At 38.1% G+C, this 22,459-nt stretch overlaps 1 protein-coding gene across 18 annotated transcripts in view; it reads right to left on the bottom strand.

Annotated features, from left to right (window-relative positions):
• Window positions 1-22,459, bottom strand: part of RGS7 (regulator of G protein signaling 7) — a 261,529-nt gene that overhangs the window by 56,365 nt on the left and 182,705 nt on the right. For all 18 annotated transcript variants that reach the window (XM_074579998.1, XM_074580004.1, XM_074580005.1 and 15 more), the window contains exons 6-9: window positions 16,959-17,010; window positions 3,949-4,013; window positions 2,005-2,081; window positions 1,781-1,862 (exon numbers count right to left, since the gene is read on the bottom strand). In XM_074579998.1, the coding sequence (XP_074436099.1) occupies window positions 1,781-1,862; window positions 2,005-2,081; window positions 3,949-4,013; window positions 16,959-17,010 (276 nt within the window). The remainder of the gene's footprint in view (window positions 1-1,780; window positions 1,863-2,004; window positions 2,082-3,948; window positions 4,014-16,958; window positions 17,011-22,459) is intronic.

Here is a 22,459-nt window from a genome sequence, read left to right as displayed (position 1 = left end):
AGATGAAAAACTGTAAATAAAAATAAGCATTAATCCCAGATTCTTATCCAAACATTACCTATTTTTCCAAAATTAGCGCTCCAGAGTTGCAGCAACATGTCTGTGAGTTTTTGGTTGACTTTTGGGGGGCATGAAAAGCCATTAGAAATTGTAATTAGCTCTAGCATTACCTCCTCTTTTCAGTCTGTTCCTCTTTTATTTTTCATTCTTATTAATAGAAGCTTCTGGCTTTTACTGTGATAGTAAAATTCATAACAATGTTTTCAAAATGAGTATTTCACTAACTAGTGAGACGAGCTGGTTATCCAAAGTATGAACCTCTCCATTCTTCTATTTATATCTCCTAAAATCAGGAGCTTACATTGCTGACTGTAAGCCAGTCTTTTGCCTCTGATATTTCCCAGGTATGTCTACAGTCAGATTAAAAACATCTGCTGGACCAAGCAGATTTAGCCACAGTTCAGCCAAAGCCCTTAATCAGATTCAATTTCCTCTTGTCCTGGTCCCCTTAATTCTCTCCTTATTGTCTGCCTATTTCTTAACTTGAAACTTCAACAATTCATCTTCTCTTCCAAACCTGGAAATAGCATCTCATTCCCAGATTTGAAACCCTTAGATACATTTCTGCACCTAATGTAAAAGCTGTCTGCACCTTCAGAGTTTTCAGGTCCACAGAAACTTTCTATGTCTATTCTATTTGTAGCTCCCATCAACATCAGATGGCAGATTGTTTTCTTTCCTCTTTCCTTATTTTATGTCAGTGATTAGACAATAATGTCCTGGTCTTCTTGTATCTAATGCCTGTGGTTTGAATCTTTCACTTCAAATGATTTTCTCTTCCTTATGTTCTAAGTCCTACCTAAAAATCCATTTCTTCTACTCTTCTTTCAATTCCACAGTCACAAATGCAAGCTGACCCTGTCCAAGTTTATTGGTTTTTATTTGAAACTTTCTCACTGCATTCACCTCTTCTCCAGGTTTCATCAATCAAACTTTCCTTCCCCAAAACAATTCATTTCAGTTACGTATCTTTTACCAGTGTCACAAGGGAAGATATAGTCCATATTCGGTTTCATTGGTAATGAAACCAAACTCTGTACACAGAAAATGAAAACTTAACTCTAGGTAAAGGAAACAGATGTAATTCTGTAGTAAAGCAAAAAAAGTGTGATTACTGAGTTCTCACAGTTTAATTGCAAGTCTTTTGATATTTGACATTCTTTCTCAAAGTTTAGCCCTCAAAGGTAGTTGATTATATAAGATCCTTTTATAAAAATTTTGTTTCAGATGGATTTTGACAAGCAACTCAGACAAATGTTGTTTAGACAAGTGTATGACTCCCACAGCTCAAAGCCAACAATATCTAACCTTTATGTAGATTAAAAGTAGCTTGGAAATATGACCAGAGTGAAGTTGAAAGGCTTAGTGAGCAAAAAAAAGATTTTAAAAAATGTATTTTTAGCTATGTTGATAATTTTGGTTGTGTGACTCATACCTTGGGAAACCTTTGAGATGGTAATAGTCAAAGACAGGTATCTTCTGATTCAAGAAATCAGACACAACAAATCTACTCACTGAAAACCCCAAACTAAGTGTACACACATCTGCAGTTTTCAATAGTAGAATGATATAAACTATAGATCCTGCAAAAAAGGGAGGTGGGCCCAAATCCCCAGCCCTACAGCCCTTTTACTTGTCCCCAGGCTACGCCAAAGCTCCACAGAGGCTGACATTTATCAGTGGCTCCGCTCACAGGCAGAGTGGCCCCACCAGCACTCACCACCGGACGGTGCACGTCCCAGAACGCTCGCTCCTGGCTGTCAAGAATCTTCCTCTCTATCTTGTCTCTCTTCTTGTCCACTCTGTCAATGTTGTAGCATATTTAAAAGAAACGATGTTAATGACAATAATTTTAAACATAAGAAGCGTCCAATCACTTTTCCCTCCCCTTCTACTTTCAAAAAGCATGCAAAACCAAACCTCCTCGTCTTCAAAGGAACTTACTTTGCTTGTGCTTCAGCTTGCATAAAAATAAACTCCCATTTCCGAGCAAATGCTCGCTGTAGTCTGGCCAGACTCTCCTGAAAATACATCACAGTTTTGGTGGGTTAGGTTGCAAGCTATTTACTATTTAATAGCTTTTAGCATACCTTTCCCTCCTCCCCTTAATCCCCCCAAGACGTAAAACAAGTCACAATATCTATGCCAGTGTAAATGTACCTTACTTATCTGATGTAAAGTCTTTGCTTGACACCAAATGGGATGGAATATTAGATATATCTACTTTTGAATGCCCCAACTATCTTAGTTTTGAAGCTCTGATGACAAGGGTGGATGCAATCTTCCACAGACCATGGGATTTCTGAAGCGTTTTTATAAACTGGGTGGTGGCTGAGTAATTTTGTAATAATACAAAGAAACATTTTTGTTTTGAAAGTACCTAATACTGAAAGATAACAGCAGTACTTTCCATACTGGATGATCCACATGGCAATTCTCATCAGTCATCTATACAAATGGTTTGCATTGAACAATGTTGGCTGCCTATCAATTTATTTAAAATACAATAACAAGAAGCTATCAACATTTTGGTAGTATAGGAATCTTCCAAGACCTCCCCAGCTATCCTAATTTTTTTTAAAATGCAGGCTATAATTCTTCGCTACTGTACAGGAAATGTATATATCCTACAGCCTACTAATGATAACAGAAAGAAGATTTGTAAAATCTTAGCAAAATTCTCTCCTCCACTGATGCTGGAACAGCTTCACTGTCTGTAACAGAGCTTTTCCAATCTCCCTCCGGCTTAAATGGCAACAGTACGCAGTCTGCTAATATGGAGAAGGCTGAGGTTCTTATCTTCCTCCAAAAAGACCACAGTTATCTTTGTGCGCTGCCTTTACTGAGACTAAGGGAAAAATTGTCAGTAAAATTCCTAACAAAAAGTGTTGCTTTAACTGTATTTCTATGCATTGCAAATGTATCTCTATGACATACTTACTGAAAATAAAGACTGTAGAGAACGAAGAGGAGACTTTCTAGAGATCTTGTCAATACCAGTAAAGGCTCTTGTGGATTGTATACTGGAGGTGAATTTTCTAAGGCATGCAAGTATAAAATTATGCATACCCCACAGTGCAGTACACTGAAAAGCAAGCTTGTGCCAGAAGAAGCAATAAAGTGTGTCAGCATGGTGCTGTGGCTGGAGTATTTGGCATGTTGAGAGGCCTGGCTGACTATCCTGCTATCATGTCACAATAGCACAGCTGGGCAGCTTTCAGCGCAGAGACAGGGCTCTTCATGAATTTTATGTTGACATTTTCATGAAAAATTCAGGAACTTTTTGGGGGATATGGATGGAATTCAAGACATCTCTCTCCTTAGCGAGCGCCATCCTCATCAGCTAATCAAACTCACACTTTTTCCAGCTCTTCCTGGCCCCAATTATCTTACGTTGCCTGGGGCACAACACAACTTTCAGAGAGTGGGAAGTGCCTCTAGTCTGACTCTCTGCCTCTCGTATAACTGATAGGACAAGGACTCAAGCGCCAGCAACGCTTTTAAGAATGAAATTTATGTTTGTACAGCTACCGAGTGCTTTTGAAAATGTTGCCAGAGATCCTTCATTCAAACCTTACATGGTGTAGAGTACAATTGCTTTCAAACACTCGTAGTGTATCAGGGATTTGTGAACAGTTATTTCTGATCCTGGCACGATGATCTGAGCAGAGTAGGATTAGAGATAGACCACAATCTCAATTTTTGCCCAGCTAGCCTTCACTACAGTCTCCCAAACAGCATTTATGACTATTGAGCACTGTCAGACCCACAGGCTGGCAAAAGTGGATAACTAATAAATTTGAACATATAATGCCTATCTCATGCTTAACATTATTTCACATGCTCATTAGGCCAAGCAGAGAAATCTACTTTTCCCCAGGTACTTACAGCTTCATAGTCTGCTAGCTCTAGCCTTGCTTTGTTTTGCATTGTCCGCTTGCAGAGGTAAACAGCTGGAACAGAATGAAATAACACAGAATTTGCTACTATCTCATAATCGCAGCAGACCAGAAATCTAGTCTTCATCTCTATTTTACTGCTAGCTTTTTTTGTTTTGATTTCTCCCTCTATTCTAAAACCCTTTAAATATGGGATCAATGCTGACAGTATTGTAACTAAAATGATGGGTCAGACACAGAGACTCATGAAATAATTATAAAATCTGCTTTATGCATCAGACTTCATATACAAAATGCATGAGGTACTTGGGGTGAGGTTGTTTAATGGCCAGGGAACTAGCACATAAAAGAAAAAATGACAAAAATATTTTTTAAACTGTGTATGTATAACTCATAATGTGTAAGAGTTTTATCAGAAGCTGACGCTATATTAGTCAAATAGGTTTTTAAGAACATGTATAGATGGGTTTATTTATTTTTACTTTATATTTAGAAAACACAGAATTTCAACCTAAGATTTTAGCTAAAAATTAATTCCAGATAAAATTCAAGTCTCATACAGTATAGACTGGTATAATCAATATTTTAAAAAGAAAATACTGTGAGACCAAAAAAAAACAAAAAAGAAAACAGTGTACCGTGTATTAGATATAAAGAGAAAAAATATTCTTTCATTTGTTTTCTAAATCCCAAATGCTTCAGCAGAGCTGTTCTGCCTCTACCTTATTTGGACAGAGCAGAATCTTAACTAATAAAATGGAATACTGACAGCTAGATACTGAAAGAACGCAGGGATGAAAATGAAAATTAAGGCCTACATAAACAGCACAGTTGCTTGACCCTGAATTCTTAATGCACTCCATTACCCTTGAATTAAATACGCTTCCAATAGACTTTATTTACCAACAAATACTTCACATCAACTCTGAATATTGTACAGCTGCCCGCACAATATTTCTTTTATTGTGAAATATTTACTCGCTTCATAATTTCAGAGCACCTTATGTGTGAGATGGAGGAACCATTTGACCAGTGTAGATAAGAAAACCTTAACTTATCTGTGGTCTCTACGGTCAGCAAAAAGAGCCCATATTTATTGGTTGCAGTTAGGAACGTTCCTGCTTCCTGACTGCCAGCTTGTCCACTACAGGAGCAAAGAGGAATAACTCCACATAGGAATCTAACTCTTGCAATCACTAGGAAGAAGGAAATGCTCATCTTACATTTAGCTTTGATTTTTAAGGTAGTCAAACAAATTATATTTTACAACTCTACGGAAACATTTATTTCTGACAAGTCACCTGCAAATGTAGGCAAACCCACTACAGTGGATGCTATTTCAGTGGAGCTGATAACAAGCACTTCTAGTAACCCCAGCTGCAGTTACAGATGTTACTTGATGTAAAATGCAGTTATATCTTAATGCATTTTTGTCGTTTTTTTCCTCATTTTTTGTGTGTCATCCGGTACATTTTCTTTCACATTTTTTCACTTTACACTCCCTAAGAAGCCATGGCCTCTTCCTCTATTCCCTCAGTCCCATATCCCCTCTGGTTCCAAAGCAATTTCTGTGTCTACAAAATCTACAAATACAGGTACAAATCTGTGTCACACACCAAGTATAGGAGGCAGAGAATTTCTATAGTCCCAGTTTCCATGCGTTTTAATATTAGCATACACTTACACTATTGCACTGGCATGCATGCTGAAATGTCACAAAAACATGAGGGGATGAACTTTGGACCCTTTGTACCTAGGTTGCATACACAATCAGTACAGTGGTAAGAGAATACTGAGGAAAGTTGAGGCCTTTTGTATAATTAGCGTCTTTTACAGTGAAGCATTTTCCACTCTTTTCCTTCAAAATAAGTTATTGCATTGAACAAAAAATTCCTAACCCCCTTGGAAATATTATCAATAAAATACATATTTAATAGAAATGTATGGATAGTTTTATGAATTCCATGGGTCAAATTTTGTCTAGTCCAACAGTATTATACCATCTGAACAGAAACAAAACAAACTCCCTGTTCTCTGCACTTGCTTAATCCCTTGTAAACCACATTATCGTGGTCCCCGTATAGGTACCTTTAGTCAGCTTAGCACGTCCTTTAGTCCCATTAAGGGTATATTTTGAGATTAGCATCTCCTACTACCTCCAACAAAATTCATTGCCGCAGAGGTGGCTGACTGTCCATCTTTCTGTCAGGATAGGTTTCAACAAAAAAACATCATCAGATCACAGAGTCCTCAACACTGGCAAAACAAAGGCAGGTCACCAGGACCAGGAGAGAGGAATTAGCTTGCCACTCTATTAATCTAATACTGTATCTAAGAAAACCCTTGTCTTCACTGTGTGACTGTACTGCAGTGTTTTCCCTGCAGGGTTCCTTTAATGATCCTTTTTACTCCAACTCCATAGCAAATAGTCCATAGAAGAATGTTTGGTTTTCATTATAAACATATCTTAGCCAAGACTAAAAAAAATTGTGTTCATCCCTCAGACCTTTTTTCTCTGGAATAACCAGATCCCCTCCCCTTCAGAAGCATAAAGGTTACAATACCTGTGGCTTAGATTCTTTATGTCAGAGATGTTTCTATGTGCCAGTGTGGATAAGGCAGAATATGACTAAGAAATACTCAGTCATTTGAGAAATACAACATATCCCCTAGTGTAGAAGAAAATAGTCCTGAAGGACATCCCTACGCTTTGACTCAATTTACTGCCATTCACACTCTCATTATCATATTCTTTGGCTTGCCTGTAACAAAATTCACTAGCACATTCACAAATTCACAAAATTCACAAAGCAAGAACAATGTGAAAATCACTCTCATTTTCAGCCAGAACATTTGAAGACACAGAGAAATTAGGTTTTGTTCTTCTGATGTTTAGAGCAATGAGATATGAAATACAGATGCTCCAATCTTTTGCAGGTACCATTGCTTTTCTGCACCAAGACACGTGTAACCGCATGTGTCCAGTAGCCTAAACTTGAGCATCTGGGGAGGATGTCAGTCAGTTTCCCTCTCAAAGCAGAATAACAAGCCCTCAGCATTTCAGAGAATGACAGTGTCTGCTTTTCTAATCCTGTGGTTTGTGTGAGTTGTCAGTGTTACTAGAGCTTCATATAGAAGTACAATCTGCAGGAAGGGTCTCCAACTAAAAGCTCCTCTATTTCTTTATATATTTCTCTATTTATCTACCACCCAAAGGTCCTGGTCAGGGCCCTCAGTACACCAAGGAGCTGTAATTGCCCTGAGCCCATCTAGGCTCCCCACTGAGGCTCCCCGCACCCAGGAGCTGTGCTTAAGCCAGCTGCTTCCCCAGGCCTCTGCTTGAGCTACGTTGTAGATACACCTCTAACCAGCCCTGTAACTTACCAATGCTGCCCTGGCTTCTTGGCTTGACCTTGAACCTTCCTGGTCACTTGAGAATTTGTCAGTGAAGACATGGCTCCTGCCTGCACTGTTGCCACCCTCAGCTCTTGCTTCCCCTCCCTTGCAGAGCTTGCTGGCTCTTGCCACTCCCTGACAAGGCTGCTGAAAAATGCTTTACATATGGATGAATGATATGCAAGGAACAGGGTTCTGATTAATAACCTCAATTTACTAAATATGGACTGCCACATACACTCTTATTTTTAGAGCCAGTGTATTCTGATGGATTTTGCAATCAACATAATTGCCTCCACAAAAGTGAATTATATATTAGATGCTATAGCTTGTGCTTTAGAAGTGACTGATTATCATGAGAAAACAGATTTGCCAATAATTTTAAAGGCAGTATTAATACACAACATTTGATAATGAAAGATGGGGAGTGATGTTTATAAATGGGCATTTGAACCAGAAACCAGTATTAAAACACACTTTGGTAGCTGTGCAGTAAATACAGACTACTTGCTCTTGAAAATTTTGTTCAGTTTCACAAAACTTGGGCAACATGAGAGCTTAAACTGAGATTGCAAAGTGTTCTAGTGAGAGTTGCATGAAGAGGATGTCTGCGTTTTCCCCCTTGAAATTTTTTAAACTGTTACACCCAAAAGAACCCATTTTCATGGTCAGCTACCTTTGTTTCCTTTTCTTGACTGTTCACTTGTACTTGAAACCTCCTAAGAAACCTCTATAGATTTTTTTCTTTAAATAAGATCATAGTGATAATGACAGGTTTAATTCTAGAATTAAGAAACTGGACTGAGTACACATTATATTACACACACTTACTGAAAAAAACACAGAGCTCTCACGCAAACGCTAAAGTGGGGAATTTAAGCTTATTGGTAAACAGGGGCTAAATCTTCCCTCTCACCACAGCAGAGAAAAAGCCTCAGCTAAATTCAATGGAAGTACAACTGGGCCTCTGAAGACCATGGGTAAAGCCACCTACACATCCACCACCATGTACACAAACTTAAGCTCCTTACATAATTGTCCCAGTGCCAGTGGTGTTACAGCTTGATTCAGCCCCAGATGGTGGGCGTAACTTTCAGTGAACGCTCATTATCTCCGCTGAGGCCAGATTAAATTTATACTCTCTGTGAGTCAAAATTCTGGTTTCGGAGTCAGTGTGTATATGCCTAGCAGTGTTTAAAGAGCAAAGAAAATACTGCAAGGTCTAAGGGTTTCAAGGTGCCCTGTGGGCAGGCAGAAGTTATCCCTCCATATGCGAGTGCCTGCGTCAGATGGAGAATTATGGTACAATCGGCACAGAACACGACTGCAGGATGGAGAAAATGAAATCAACTATCATATTTAAACACCCGGATTTCTAGGGCTAATTATCCCACCGCTAAGACACCTCTGGTTTTACCCAATAAAAAGAAAATAATTTTTGCTCTTTGCAACAGCTATTGTGTCTCACTTAGTCTCAAAAAAAAAAGATGACAACTTTTAGGTGGACAAATGGTTCACCAATCAATCAGCCTCGTGTGTCTATAAAAGAACTACACTATTTAGTAAATGTTGATAACATTAAGTTAGAAGGAAGACCATGGTATGTGCACTAAACTGTCAAATGGTAAAAACATAACTTCAGAAACACTCCTCCCTTTCTCTACTTTTTACTCTCTGATTGCGCTATTTCTATAACATTTAAGGAATGAAATTTGATTATAGATTTAGAAGGGTAAAGGACTTTCTTACATAAACCAAGGGCAAGAAAGAAACCAAATTTCAAACTACCAGATAGCTCAAGAATTAGAAAAAGGCAAATTCATCTTCAACATACAAAAGTCCCCAGATGACATTGGGCTGGGAACATCCCGCAGGTTGACAAAAAGAGGAACAGAAGAGAGGTCATCCAAACTACATGAACTATGGGATCAGATAAAGAATAACTTATTGTCAAATCTAGTTTAAAATTGCATCCATTGAATTATTTCATACTTCATTGAATTACTTCATATGTATTTCATACATAATGCTTTCAATTTGCATTCAAGACTTTAACACTTTGCTTCACCAGGAAAAAAAAAAAAAAAGCTTTCTACCTCCTCTTAAGTTTCTCAGATTTAAGGGGGACTCAAATGCACTTGCTAAAAGGCTTCTAAGAAGAGGAGGTGCAACAAATCCAAATACTTTGATTTTGCACAGAAACCACTTGGGGCACGTGCAATCTTCTAAACTGCAAAAATCAGCTATGGGGATGGCATCAGAAGGTGGTCATTACTTGACAAAGAGGGCAATTATTCAGTGCCCACATGGCAAAGGGCTATCAGTGGCAAGACAGTGCATGACTGCAGAAAAAAACATTTGTTGTCCCTGCTCCTTTCATGGCCTGAAAGCACTAATTTCCATATTGATAATGAAACAGACAAATTTATTTAGTTTACTCAACCACAGTAATTTGAAAGCAATTCTGAAACTTATGAATTATGTTTACAAATCTCAGAACTTATTCTGATAAGAATTTTTATCTCTGTTTATAGGGGACCTAGATGCAGATTATCAATGCTTTTAAAATAATGCTCTGCAGAAAGCATGTACTTGGTTCAGTTACCTTTTCATATGTGTGCATACAACTGCATTGGCCAAACACATTTTCCATGTTCCACATACTATTGAAATAAGTTACACATTTATGGAAAGAAAAAAATCAGGCAAGAAATAAAAACTCTGAAGTGGTGAGCTGATCGGAAAGTGTTTTCAGGAAATGCCTCTTGCTTACAGAGCTCTCATGGTTTGTCAATGTCAGAATTAGCAAGGATCAGAACAAAATTCAGGACATCCTTGTTGAAGTGAGACTTTCTTTTCATCATTTATATGACAGAGATAGCTCTTAATGAATTATGTAGCTCTGCAGAGAAACATAATGGGATACGAATACAGAGTGGAAAAAGTCTTGTAGGTCACCTCTTCCATCTTTCTGCTAATGCGAGTCTCTTTCCAAAATCTCAATTGATTCAGTTCTGCCCAGATTAAATTTTATGCATGGCAAGCACTGGCCCCAGTCACATTTTCTGGAGGGACTGTTCTCCTTGATAGACTGTTCTCCTCATTTAGTCCTGCCACCAAGAGCTTACTCAATATATTCTGTATATGTAGTTTCTCAAAGAAAAGTCACCCACTTTAAGGAGCCACAACCCAGTCTTAGCAACAATTTCGTACATCACTTGAGTCTGGTGGAAAGAGTTTGTTTCTCAGTACACCTAGAAATCCAGAAAATTTTGAGACATTTTGAGACAGGTCCTTAAAGGAGGGATTTCTATTAAGGACCTAAGAGGGTTGCTTGTAGGAGTCATTGCTGATGTACTCTGGCTGACGCTAGCTGTCCAACAAATGGGAATTGGGCATCAAGATTCAAGATAATAGAACTGCAAAGCTCTCCAGAAACTATTTACACTATATTGGTAAATTTTTCCTCATTCTTATGGCATAAATTTTAACAAATTTTTATTCATATCTGATAATTTATATTGAAGAAAATACTACTTTTCTACCAGTATTGCCCCAAGCTACTGATTCATATTTATGGGTTGATTTCCAGAGATGCTGAGCACGTGCAGTTTTCCAGCAGAGTCCAGGTAAGCAATAGGGCTTAATATTTCTCAAACACAAATCGCTTACTAACAAGTGGTTGCCAAGGGAATCCTGCCTAAGCATTTGGGCAAATAAAGTATATAATGCATCCTCTGCACAGTTCTTGTTCTAGCCAGTTACTCAATGGAAAAGGGTGCAGCAAGACGAATGAGAGAATGATGGAGAAAATTCCTGAAATAATCAAATTTTCATAGAGGGATTTGAAGCTAGGCATGTAAAATAAGTAGGCAAGAAAACCTAGAGAGAAAATTATATTAAAATTTTCAATATGTGAAAAAAAATGATACATGATTGCAATTAATTTTTGTGCACTACATGTACTCTTTAGCATCTTGTGCACTATATTCTTTAGCACCAGGGTCCTCCACATGGGTCAGGGCAATCCCCAGTACCAATACAGGCTGGGGGATGAAGGGATTGAGAGCAGCCCTGCCAAGAAGGACTTGGGGGTACTGGTGGATGAAAAGCTGGATGTGAGCCAACCATGTGTGCTCGCAGCTCAGAAGGCCAACCGCATCCTGGGCTGCATCAACAGAAGCGTGGCCAGCAGGTCGAGGGAGGTGACTCTGTCCCTCTACTTTGCTCTGGTGAGACCCCACCTGGAGTACTGCATCCAGCTCTGGGGCCCCCAACATAAGAAGGACATGGACCTGTTGGAGTGAGTCCAGAGGAGGGCCATGAAGCTGATCAGAGGGCTGGAGCACCTATGCTATGAGGAAAGGCTGAGAGAGTTGGGGTTGCTCAGCCTGGAGAAGAGAAGGCTCTGGGGAGACCTTACTGTGGCCTTTCAGTACTTAAAAGGAGCTTCTAAGAAAGACGGGGACAAACTTTTTAGCAGGTCCTGTTGAGATAGGACAAGGGGTGATGGTTTTAACCTAAAAGATAGTAGATTTAGACTAGATATAAGGAAGAAATATTTTACAGTAAGGGTTGTGAAACACTGTAACAGTTTGCCCGGAGAGGTGGTGGAAGCCCAATTCAAGGTCAGGTTGGACGTGGCTCTGAGCACCCTGATCTAGTTGAAGATGTCCCTCTTTGGGACATCCCCCAATGAAGATGTTCATTGCAGGGGGGTTGGACTAGGTGACCTTTAGAGGTCCCTTCCAACCCAAACTATTCTATGATTCTGTGATTCTATGACTGCAAGTTTGGCAGAGGAGAGGCAGCTGAGCCAGGTGTGATGGCTCAGGTTCGGAACGGAGCAGCAGAGGTCTCTGTCACTTTACTCTTAAGCAATAAGAAGGTACCATTAGGAAAGAAGCTTTATGTGAATGGACTTTTTAGCTGATTATCAAGGAAATTTAAAAAGGACAGACTTCTGCTTTCATAAAAATACTGGAGAACAGCAGCTATGAGGCAATAACTTTCACATAGCAAAAGTAAGTGGTTTCCTTATTTTACTCTAACTCAAACTGGGTAACAGTCATGAATATTTATAGAACTGCCACAGAAGTTTACAGGCAGCACTTATCCAGACAGGGAGCTTACACTTTTAAAGGGAGCAATTAATTAAGGCTTTTTTTTTTTCCTGTAAATGCTCTAATTTCCTAGAATATTGCCTTTACAGCACGTCTTTACCTGTAAGGCTACTGAAAATATGTACATTTTCAAAGCTTGTCCTTCTTCACAGCACCAGAATTTAAGAATTTTCTTTGAATATATAGAAAAATAGTCTCATTTACACATCACACAGTCATGTTCTCTTAAACTCACATTACATTATCAGTTATTTACTGTGTTGTCCATAACCTATTAAGGTTATGGACAATCTGCAATCCTCCTCCATTTTTAACTCATTTGGGAGAAATACACACATATAAAATTACAAGGCTGAAACAGCATCTTTCAACTATATAGATCCAGTTGACTGTTGTCTTCTAGTATTAGTCCAAACCTCCTTAACACTGTAAGTGACTGGCACTTTCAAAATTTTATTCTGTCCCTCCTTTGAACATACTTCTTTTTTTAATATGCAGTTAGAAGAAAGAAAAGGTCTGTATGTCACATACACTTTCGAGTCTAACCTCCAACAAAAGTGCGCTAGATAAAATGAGTAAAAGTTACTAATTCTTATTCGTATCTTCTATGTCTGAAATTCTTATAAGCCTCTCACATTGTCACAACTATGTTCATTTGTTTGCTTAGGCTTAGGCTTGAGCTTTTCAAGCACAAAAATAATTGCTATTTTGTTGTGAATGGAATTTTCCCTGAACCTTTTGTATTCCTTATTTATCTCGTTCAAACAAGAGAGCAGTAAGGAACTGAATTCCTCAAATTTGCAACAACTGTGAGTCACAACCTCCAAGAGAACCTGACGGGTCCCATGAGAACTGAGGCCACATGCATATGGAATAACAATTTCATATGTGGTATTATATTTCCCCTTTCTGAGATGCAATGGACTTAACAAGTCTTCATATTTAATCTTCAATTAATTCTTAATGAAATGAACTGGTTTTAATCTGACAGAAAAAATAATATCCCAGTTACAAAATTGCACCTGTAATAAAAGGAAAGATGATTACAGGTAGGTTACATGCTCTGCCACTAGCTGCATTCGTTTCCAGAGCCAGTTTTCTGAACCGAGATCCAATTCTATTTCTCACAAAACCAAATCATAATTCAGGAACATGACTTAACTCACAGGTAATGCAAAGTGATTTGAACTACACCAGCCTTAAAAAAATATTAACATTATTAATGAGTATACTTCTTTTCATTAATAAAATCCCACTGAAACTAATAGGATTCTGCATAGAACAACATGTCCCTCATGGGTGGACTCCAAGACATACGGCATTTAAAATGGGTATCTTCAACAGATGGAACCTAAGAACCTGCCTTTTTAAAAATTATTTGCAATTCGAGCCATCTCCCTTGACATCTCTTATAGCATGACTTTCAAGAAAAAGGGAGGGAGATTTCAGCACTTTGTGAAAATTAACATTTTCTTAGTAACCTCAGCATGATCAGATAAGTCAATATTTTGATAGTTACAATCAAAACTAAAGGTTACATGATTCCACTTTGACACACAATAAATTAATCCAAGCCCTCTTTTTACCACCAAGACACAGCATTGCACTATAAATTTATTATGAGAATAGGTCTGCAGTTTCTTGCATTTTGGAAGATTCTGTTTTCATGTCCTTTTTCTTCACATTTTCTTCAGATAAGTCTTTTTAAATGAAAATATTTGATATTACAAGCTCATGTGGAACAAGAAATGGTATTTTAGAGAAGATATTAATATATTACACAAAGATGTTAAGACTATACCTTTCTGAGTTAGCTCTGGTAATAAACTAACACATGCAGTATCTCAATCTCATTTAATTTCTACTTTAAGATTAATTATTTTCCTGCCAGTATGATACATTCTGGACAGTAGCCCAGCTATGGGTGAGTAATGGTAATTGGTTGAGAGTAATTTTTAAATTAAAATAAAATTGTAGTGTGTTTTCAAAGACTTGTAAATTTAGGTCAATGCCAAAGAAAGTGGTTTGCTTTGTTAATAACTTTGATAAAGGAAGATTAGAGAGAAAGCCTACTTCTTGCTCGCCTTGCGAGACTCCTAATGCCTGCCACAGTCATTAGTTTTAGGACGTGCAGTTTTATGTTTGTTCAGGACAAGTCCATGAAAAATGAAGCACTGCACAGCACCATAATACAGGACAAGTACGATATGTATTTGCATATCTGTGGTAACATAAATTCTATTTATTATATTTTATAGGAAGTAACAGAATTACCGTGAAAATCTGCAGAACCTCTTCGAAGTGTATTTGAGGTGGAATTTATCTTTTAATATCCTCAAATTGTTTCAATCTTACTTTAGTTTTTTTTTTGATTCTTGAATATTACCTGTTTGATTTTTCTGTATTCCTCTGATGACTATTGTTTACAACAGGTATGTGATTCTATTTGCAAGCAGCTGTACTCAGTTCTCCCCTTATCTGCCCTCTATGAATATAATAGAAAGGCATCAGAAAAAAATCCTCAGGCCACAAGGCAAATGCTAATTTCTGGGACTGGGAAGATGCTAACCTAATAAGAACACTATTGAAAAGCTTTCTTAAAAATTAATATTCCTGCGAATGCTGTAGCATTAGCCAATTCTGGTGACACACAGCCGCCTCTGGTAGATCTAGTGCAATGCTCTGACCCTGTTGCATGGGGGAGCTGCGGGCAAGTTTCTTACAGGCTTACACCTTTGGCTCATAACTGGAAGGAGCAATGAGACGGCAGGGTTGCGGCTTTCCCTATCTCCACCCTTCTGCAACAGAAGAGCTTAATTCAGCAACTGGAACATATTTTACAGGTCTTGTATTTAAATCTCAAAAGCTCTCAAATGAGTACATTTAGTGTTCAACAAAGGCACCTCTGTGCACAATGAAGAAACTGATCCCAAGTTTAATTCTGTATTTCTGGCATGCAGTTTCTATTTACTAAGGTATGTAATTCATTGCCCAATCCAGTGATCACCTGTAACTGGAAAGTTAGTGTCTCCTAATTTAGATTAAAGGATATTAATAGAAACTTTCTCAGCCTGATCTCAAGTTGAGACCTGTTAAGCATATGTTTATTCATTAAAATCCCCTGGTAATGTAACACACATTACAGCTGAACAACTCAATGTCTCTTAAAACCATAGTAAATTACTTTCTGATCTTTAACATATTAAGACAGTATACTGAAGTGCCCCTCTGAGAAAAGCAAATAACACATTCAAGGAAAGGAAAAAACATTGTAATAAGTGGTAAATCAAGCATTTCTCCTTCCGCAACTGATTTTCTCATATGGAGTGGCTAATCACTCAGGTGTGCTATGAATTACTCCTCCTCTGTAGCTTTAGATAACTATGTGCTGGATATCATCAACTCTCAATATTTTAAAGAAAGATGAACATTTTTCTCCTTCTGTATGATGAGGAAACCGTCACCATTTTCAAACTCTACCTTGAAGGTACTCAGCACTGCTAGAGTCTCAGGTTGAAATTGTTTTATTTAGCAATGCGTTTGAAATTAAATGTGTCCACTGTGGAGAGGAAGGAAGCATCTATTGGACACATCCATCCCTGTTGCCTTCAGCTCCCAAGGGCTGAGACTTAATCCATTTTGCAAGTGAACGCATATCTAAATTTCTGAAAAGCTGTAAATAGAGACTTTCAAAGTTTGTGTTTTTGAAAAGATAAGCTAGCGTGTGCAAGTTTTGTTACCTAAATAAGTGACCCGGTCTTTAGATGAGCTGAGTACTTAAAGCCTGGATTAGAATGAACAAGAGAGTGGTCATAGATAATACATTTTCTTTAAAAATTAGGTCACTACTTGATGTACAGAGGCACCTAATTTTGTTTAAAAAATTTTATGAGTGTTTCTGTAATACTTTACTTCCTATTATCTTCACATTTTCCTGTCTGATTACTGATGCGCACATCAGTAATTAGAATGTGTAATTTAAGAATAAAACCCCAGGAAACAGGCAAATAAACAAGGCATTTTCTAATATAGTTCATATTAGAACAATATCAGTTTCCATAATAAATAATTTTCCCCATGGTGTATATCAGAAATAAGAGATCTAAACTGGGCGCATCTTTGGGTCTGGATCTGAGAATAACAATTGCACAACCATCAATAAAGTGTCCTCTACTTCACTGAGACTTTGTCACTGTAAATAATTACACTTCCTGGAGCAAATGGAATATGTAAATCACCAAGGTAGGTTTTGATGAGTTTTGAGGCTTTTTTTTTCCTAAGATCAACTCCATATCTGACTTTAATAAACTTTGAAAAAGGTAACAACACATTCATTTCAGTATCAGCAATTTGTGCACAGGAATTACATGACATAATTATGTTTTTACCAGTGGGATGATTACCAAGTCAGACTGCAATGATGTGTTCATTCATACAATACATAATTCCCGAAAGAAATAGGAAAGATTTCTACACTGACCATAGTCTGTGTTTTCCGGCTCCCAACAATTTGATGGCCAAAAATAGGGTGTCTATAGACAAAACAAAAAAGTAGGGAACTCAAGTTAGACAATGCAAGCATTATACAGTCCTTGGATTGATACTGGTCTTCAGAGTCAATTTAAATTTTTGGTAGATCTATTATATTGTTAACTTGACAATATTGAAATAGGCATCAAAACAGCAAACTACTTTTGTACGCTTGTTTATTGCACTAGTGTCAGAATGGCATTGAAAAAGAAGAATGAAGTGTTCTTCTTATTCTTAAAGTTAAGGGAACAAAACCCACAAGGTTAGGTATCGAGGTTGTCTTTTTCATCTTCCCTAGCAGCATACCTCTCACATGTCCTGAAGAATCAGCTTTAGAAGGTGAAAAGACAGAAGATGCTTTAAAGTACATTCAGTTCTTGATTCTGAAGAGTTTTCATTAGTATATATCAATATTCAATACTCTTTCCTACAAGTTATTTGTTTAAAAATGCCACTAAACACAACCTCTTTTCACAAAGTTATCAAAGTTCTTTTCATTTTGGAAGTCTATTTATTTTCTAGTAATTTACCAGTTGTGATTTTAAATGTGATTTTTTTAATGGAAAGCCAATAAAAGTATCAATAACTAGTTCAATACTATACTCATTAAAACTCTACTGAATATATTGTTAAAATAATTCACTTCCAGCAAATGAAGAATATAAGACCATATAGGCATTTTTCATACAAATAACTTAAATCTTGTTAAAATGGAAAGGATTATAGTATTTTATACAAAGCATATTCATATAGATATACATACACGCATAAACACATAATTATATATTACTTGAGCAGTTGAATTAATCTCATTAAATATGCGGACTGGTCTGAGTGGTATTTGAAAACACTGGTGCTTCCTTTAGGAAAAACTTCTGCTTTACTCTGTTTCTTTACTGGTTTTTCTCAAAGATCTTCCAGCTGCAAAAATGGAAACCTCTCTTGCTGCCCACTTCCCTCAAAATTGTTTTAATGTTAATCTGGGAACGAACAGGGCTGAAGGGTGACAAATTCACACCTACTGTCAGGTTAAATACATATTGTGGAAAATCTCTCTCTACTATAACAATGACCCATCAACTTTAACAGAAGCAATTTAGAACTTGCTATTTATCAAGCAACATCAGTGAGTTGAAGGGTAAAAAAGACACTATCACAAGCTAACTTTAAAGGCTGAGACGAGTTTCTTGTAAGCTGTTTTGTGCTCTGTAATGGAGCAGCAATAAGTCATTCATCTATCAGCTATTCCTTCACAGTGCCACTGAAACCAGTGACCAGTATAAGCACAAATGGAAAGAAAAGGAATCCCTAAACAATGAATGGCAGCACTCAGTGGATCCTGGAGAAGCAAGAAGCTATAAAAGTAATTCAACAATGTCAATCATATAAAGCATAAAGTCACCATCATTTAAATACATGGTTTTCAAACCCAGGGAGCGCAAACGGTCATTCCTTAGAGGCATGAAGTGTATCTTGGGAGAGGCCCAAGAAGAAAAGCACAACTACATAATTTTCCTGCTAAGAGTAACTTTAACCTCTGTTTAGGGGTTCAAGCTGAACTTCTTGAAAAAGTGAGGGTTACTAAATACACAGAAACCATATTGGCCCAGGCAGCTCCTGAGCTGAAACTGGCTGGGGTTCAGATTTTATTTAGGGGGAAGTAGCAGTTAAGTCTTCTCATTTTGAGCCAATCGCATGAGGTTTTGAGCAAATCCCAAAATTGCTTTTTGCATTCATTTCACATCAGGCTATGAGGAAATACTATATATTCACGATTATATGTTTATGATGTAAGAGGAGAACTCTGTTGTTTCATACATAAATGAAAAGCTACCCCTGGCCAGCAAGATACTGCAAGAAATAGTTCTGAGAGACTCTCAGAGAGATTATACAAATCAAGGATAAATCTGATATTACCGTTTTCAGTATTTAGTTAAAATAACACATTAAAATTTTACTGGAACTTGCACATCAGTGGTGGAGGGAGTGTGGGCACTAAAGAGAGTATGGGAAAGGGGGCAGGATCTTCAATGTTGTGAAATGTTAGTTTAGCTCACTAGGAGGCAGAGGTGACTAAGGCTTTTCTGAAGGATGAAAAGGTGCGTCCAAATGGCAGGGCCTGCTTCTAACACAGGGACTCAGTTCTGAGAAGTGTGAAAATGCACCGAGGACACTTCTTCCTTTCTGAAGTTGAATGAAACTTTCAAGGGAACAAATAAAATAGTTTTTTTTTCCATTAGAGAATACCTGACCAAGACTTCGCAGGTGTGTAGTACTTGGCATGAAAGCAACTGCAGGATGAGATGTATTCTGCAAAGAGGAGCACAGCAGCATGAGGGCCAGCAGGCACCAAGAACAGGCAGAGGAGGTCTCTCGGGAAAGTAAATCGAGTGACAAAGAGATGGAAGGGAGATGGCAGTTATGGAAAGAGCCCATGCTAAACGCTCGAGTATCTTTAGAGAGAAAGTGTAGTGACAGGCCAGTGTAAGCACACTGCCAATCTCCAATCAACTAGACATAAAAAAGAGATCATGGGAAAAGCAAAAATTAATGTGTATGCAACTAAGGATGAGTCTAAGCCTCCCTGCACCACCATCGCTCTGGAGATAAAAGCAGAAAAGTTAGAACGTGAGTTTTAATTAGGAAAGCACATGATAGTCATAATAACAGGTTTCAATAATGTGTTATAAGGTAAGCAAAAAGAAACCCCAGCAAAAGGCAAACATTATGAGACAAGGGTTCAAATAACAGTTAGTACAGATAAGAACAGAAGATTATTAATGCCTTCTTTGTTTGAGTGTCCAGTAGGAGTGAGACTGTGGTCAGATAAAGGTCTTTCTGCCCAGGGAATGACACGCAGGCATGAGTTCTCCTTGCTGATGCTCTGAACTGGGCAGGCACAAGCTGCCTCTGGACTGGAAGCCGTGACCCTGCCTGCGTGGTGCTCGGATGCATTTAATGGGACCTGCTGAGAAGTCCAGCCCATCAGCTCAAGCGCTGCAATGTGGCCGGGGCTGGCCTCCAGCCAGTTGGCTCCCAGTGGGAACAAAGTTCAAGTATGCCTGCAATCAGCTCCGTGAACATGCCCAAAATTAATTTTGACACGAAGATAAGACCACAGGGCAAAGTACAGGGGGAAAAGAAAAAAAAAAAACCAGGAAGAGAAATATTTATATGAGGTCAGACAGTTCAGGTTAGAGGCCTGATGAAATTCAGCACAAAACGCTTAAGGAATTATTGTGTTTTCATGTGGATAAACTGTGTTTATTTGTAGAAAACAAAAAAGCCTCACCAAACTAAAGAACGACTCCTGGTTCCTCAGTACCGTGAGTTATACACATGTGTAAATATTATGATGAAATTTTTACTCTGGTACTTCTCTTTCTCCTCTGTCTCTAACTCCCTATAGTATCTAGTATCTAACCGTCAAGAGTTATCAAAAATATTGGATTACCTGCACGATGTCTAAAGAGGTGCAAGTTAACTGAACAGCAAGTTATACATGGAAAAAATATTCATTCAAGTAACCTTTGAAACACGGTCAGTAATTAAAAAAAATAAATCACATAAGGCAGAGGAGCCACAGAAGACTACCGTAAGGAGATCTACCTTTTTCAGGAAAGGCGAAAAGCTGAAATTTTCTGTATTCAAATCTTTCTGGATCTAGTGTTTAGATTGAACAATTGTAATACACTATCCATTTCTGAATCTTTAAATGCTAAAGCTTACTAAAATTTGTTTTTTTAAAAAATGCATTAGGTCACTGACAGTATAAATTCCCTACTAGATGAGAAATAAACAATAGATACTATGTATTTTGACCAAAGTTGTATTCAAAGAGTACATAACTATCGTTCCAAGCAGGAAATGGCACTGGTGGGTGCAGAGACAAGGAAAATTCTCCTAAAACCAGGCACAAAAAATAGTGGTAAGGGACAGGATTAAGACTTAAACAGAAAGAAAGTGAAAAAAAAAATCAAGAAAAAACTTTTAAGAAACCTAGACACTGAAAATGAAAACATGATAAAAATATCAATTTCTGATTAAAGGATTTTTGCAATGTTGTGATTGTATGGAAAAAACCCAAGGTGTATTCCACATTTTCTTGCCCAATTTCTTGGCATTAACAGTCATAAAGTTCTGGTCTTAATCTACCTCACCATGTGTCATGCACACCGGATTAAGTGGAATACCCCTTGATAAACTGCAGCAATAAAAGTAAATCTCAAGTAAGGTCACTCCTGGCTGAGAAAAGACCTAAGGCAAAACCTCATCACAAGGCTCCCATGATAGTACAATTCAGTTTTTAGAAAGATACATTAAGATTTTGGGGAAGTGTGTACTAAGGCCCCCCCATTCAGGCTGGCCCTTGAGTGCACCTTGCTTGTCTCTGTTCTTCAGGGGCACGCTCTGAGTGCTTCCCCACCACCCCCATCTAGTGTCCTCCTCAGCCCTAGCGCCTCATGGGCTGCTACCTGTGGAGAGATTTATTGTCCCAACCTCTGCAATCAGGCATGTTAACATTGAGCTTGCACAAGGTCCCAGACAGAAATCCCTGTAATCTTTGACTCCAAAACCATGATTTTCTTACAAATGGAGTCTGGAGTTTACTCTGTCCCTTAGATGTTACAGATCTCAAATAGTTTAATCACATAACACGCGACTACAATATATGTGCTGAGTTTACATCTTTGCACTTCTGTTTCAAAAGTCTCCACACAATTTCGCAGTCCAGATATTTAACAATCCCTTAGAGGAATTTGCTAGAGAGGTTATCCATGAAGACTGGGGGAAGATGATTTGCCTTGTTCAACAAGGAAAGATTAGGAAGTAAGAAGAATCCGCCAAGAAGATCCCTAGTCCCAGGGAATAAGGTCAGAGATGAGAACAGGAAGTATGTGCAAAGGAGGAATCTGCCTCCTCTCATCTGATCTACTGAAAACCTCCCGCAGCAATGCAAGGAAGATCTGCCCACGTAAATGACCTTTTCTATACCTGGACTATGCAAACAAAGCTTGGTTTAACTATTTCTTACAACTCACATATCCCAAGTACACTGTAGAAGAATTGTAACATCCCTTACAATATCATGTATTCATACAGCGCAAACACTATACAACCTACATGCCTTGGCTCATGATCTAGAAGCCCTACGTAAGTGAAGATTTTCCCAGGAGAGTTATGGAAGTGATATGACCTGTTCTACCTCAATACTAACATATTCAAAGAAAAGATTACGAAATATCAAGGGGGCTTTTTCGTGAAATGTAGAAAACCCAAAGGAATTACCATACTTAAGAATTTTACTTTTCCTCAGAAGGAAATGCGGAGCAGTTCGCCATGAGCAAGTATTAAACAGGGAACATTTGTCGTTTTGCCATTGCATCCCACTTATAGCCGTAAGGAAGGTGGGTGGCAGAACGGTTTGGGGAAAGTCAAGTGCTGTTTATC

The sequence above is a fragment of the Larus michahellis genome, chromosome 3 (assembly GCF_964199755.1).
Source record: "Larus michahellis chromosome 3, bLarMic1.1, whole genome shotgun sequence".
Taxonomy (NCBI): Eukaryota; Metazoa; Chordata; class Aves; order Charadriiformes; family Laridae; genus Larus; species Larus michahellis.
The sequence above is the reverse complement of the archived record's forward strand: the minus strand, read 5'-3'. Positions and strand labels throughout refer to the sequence as shown.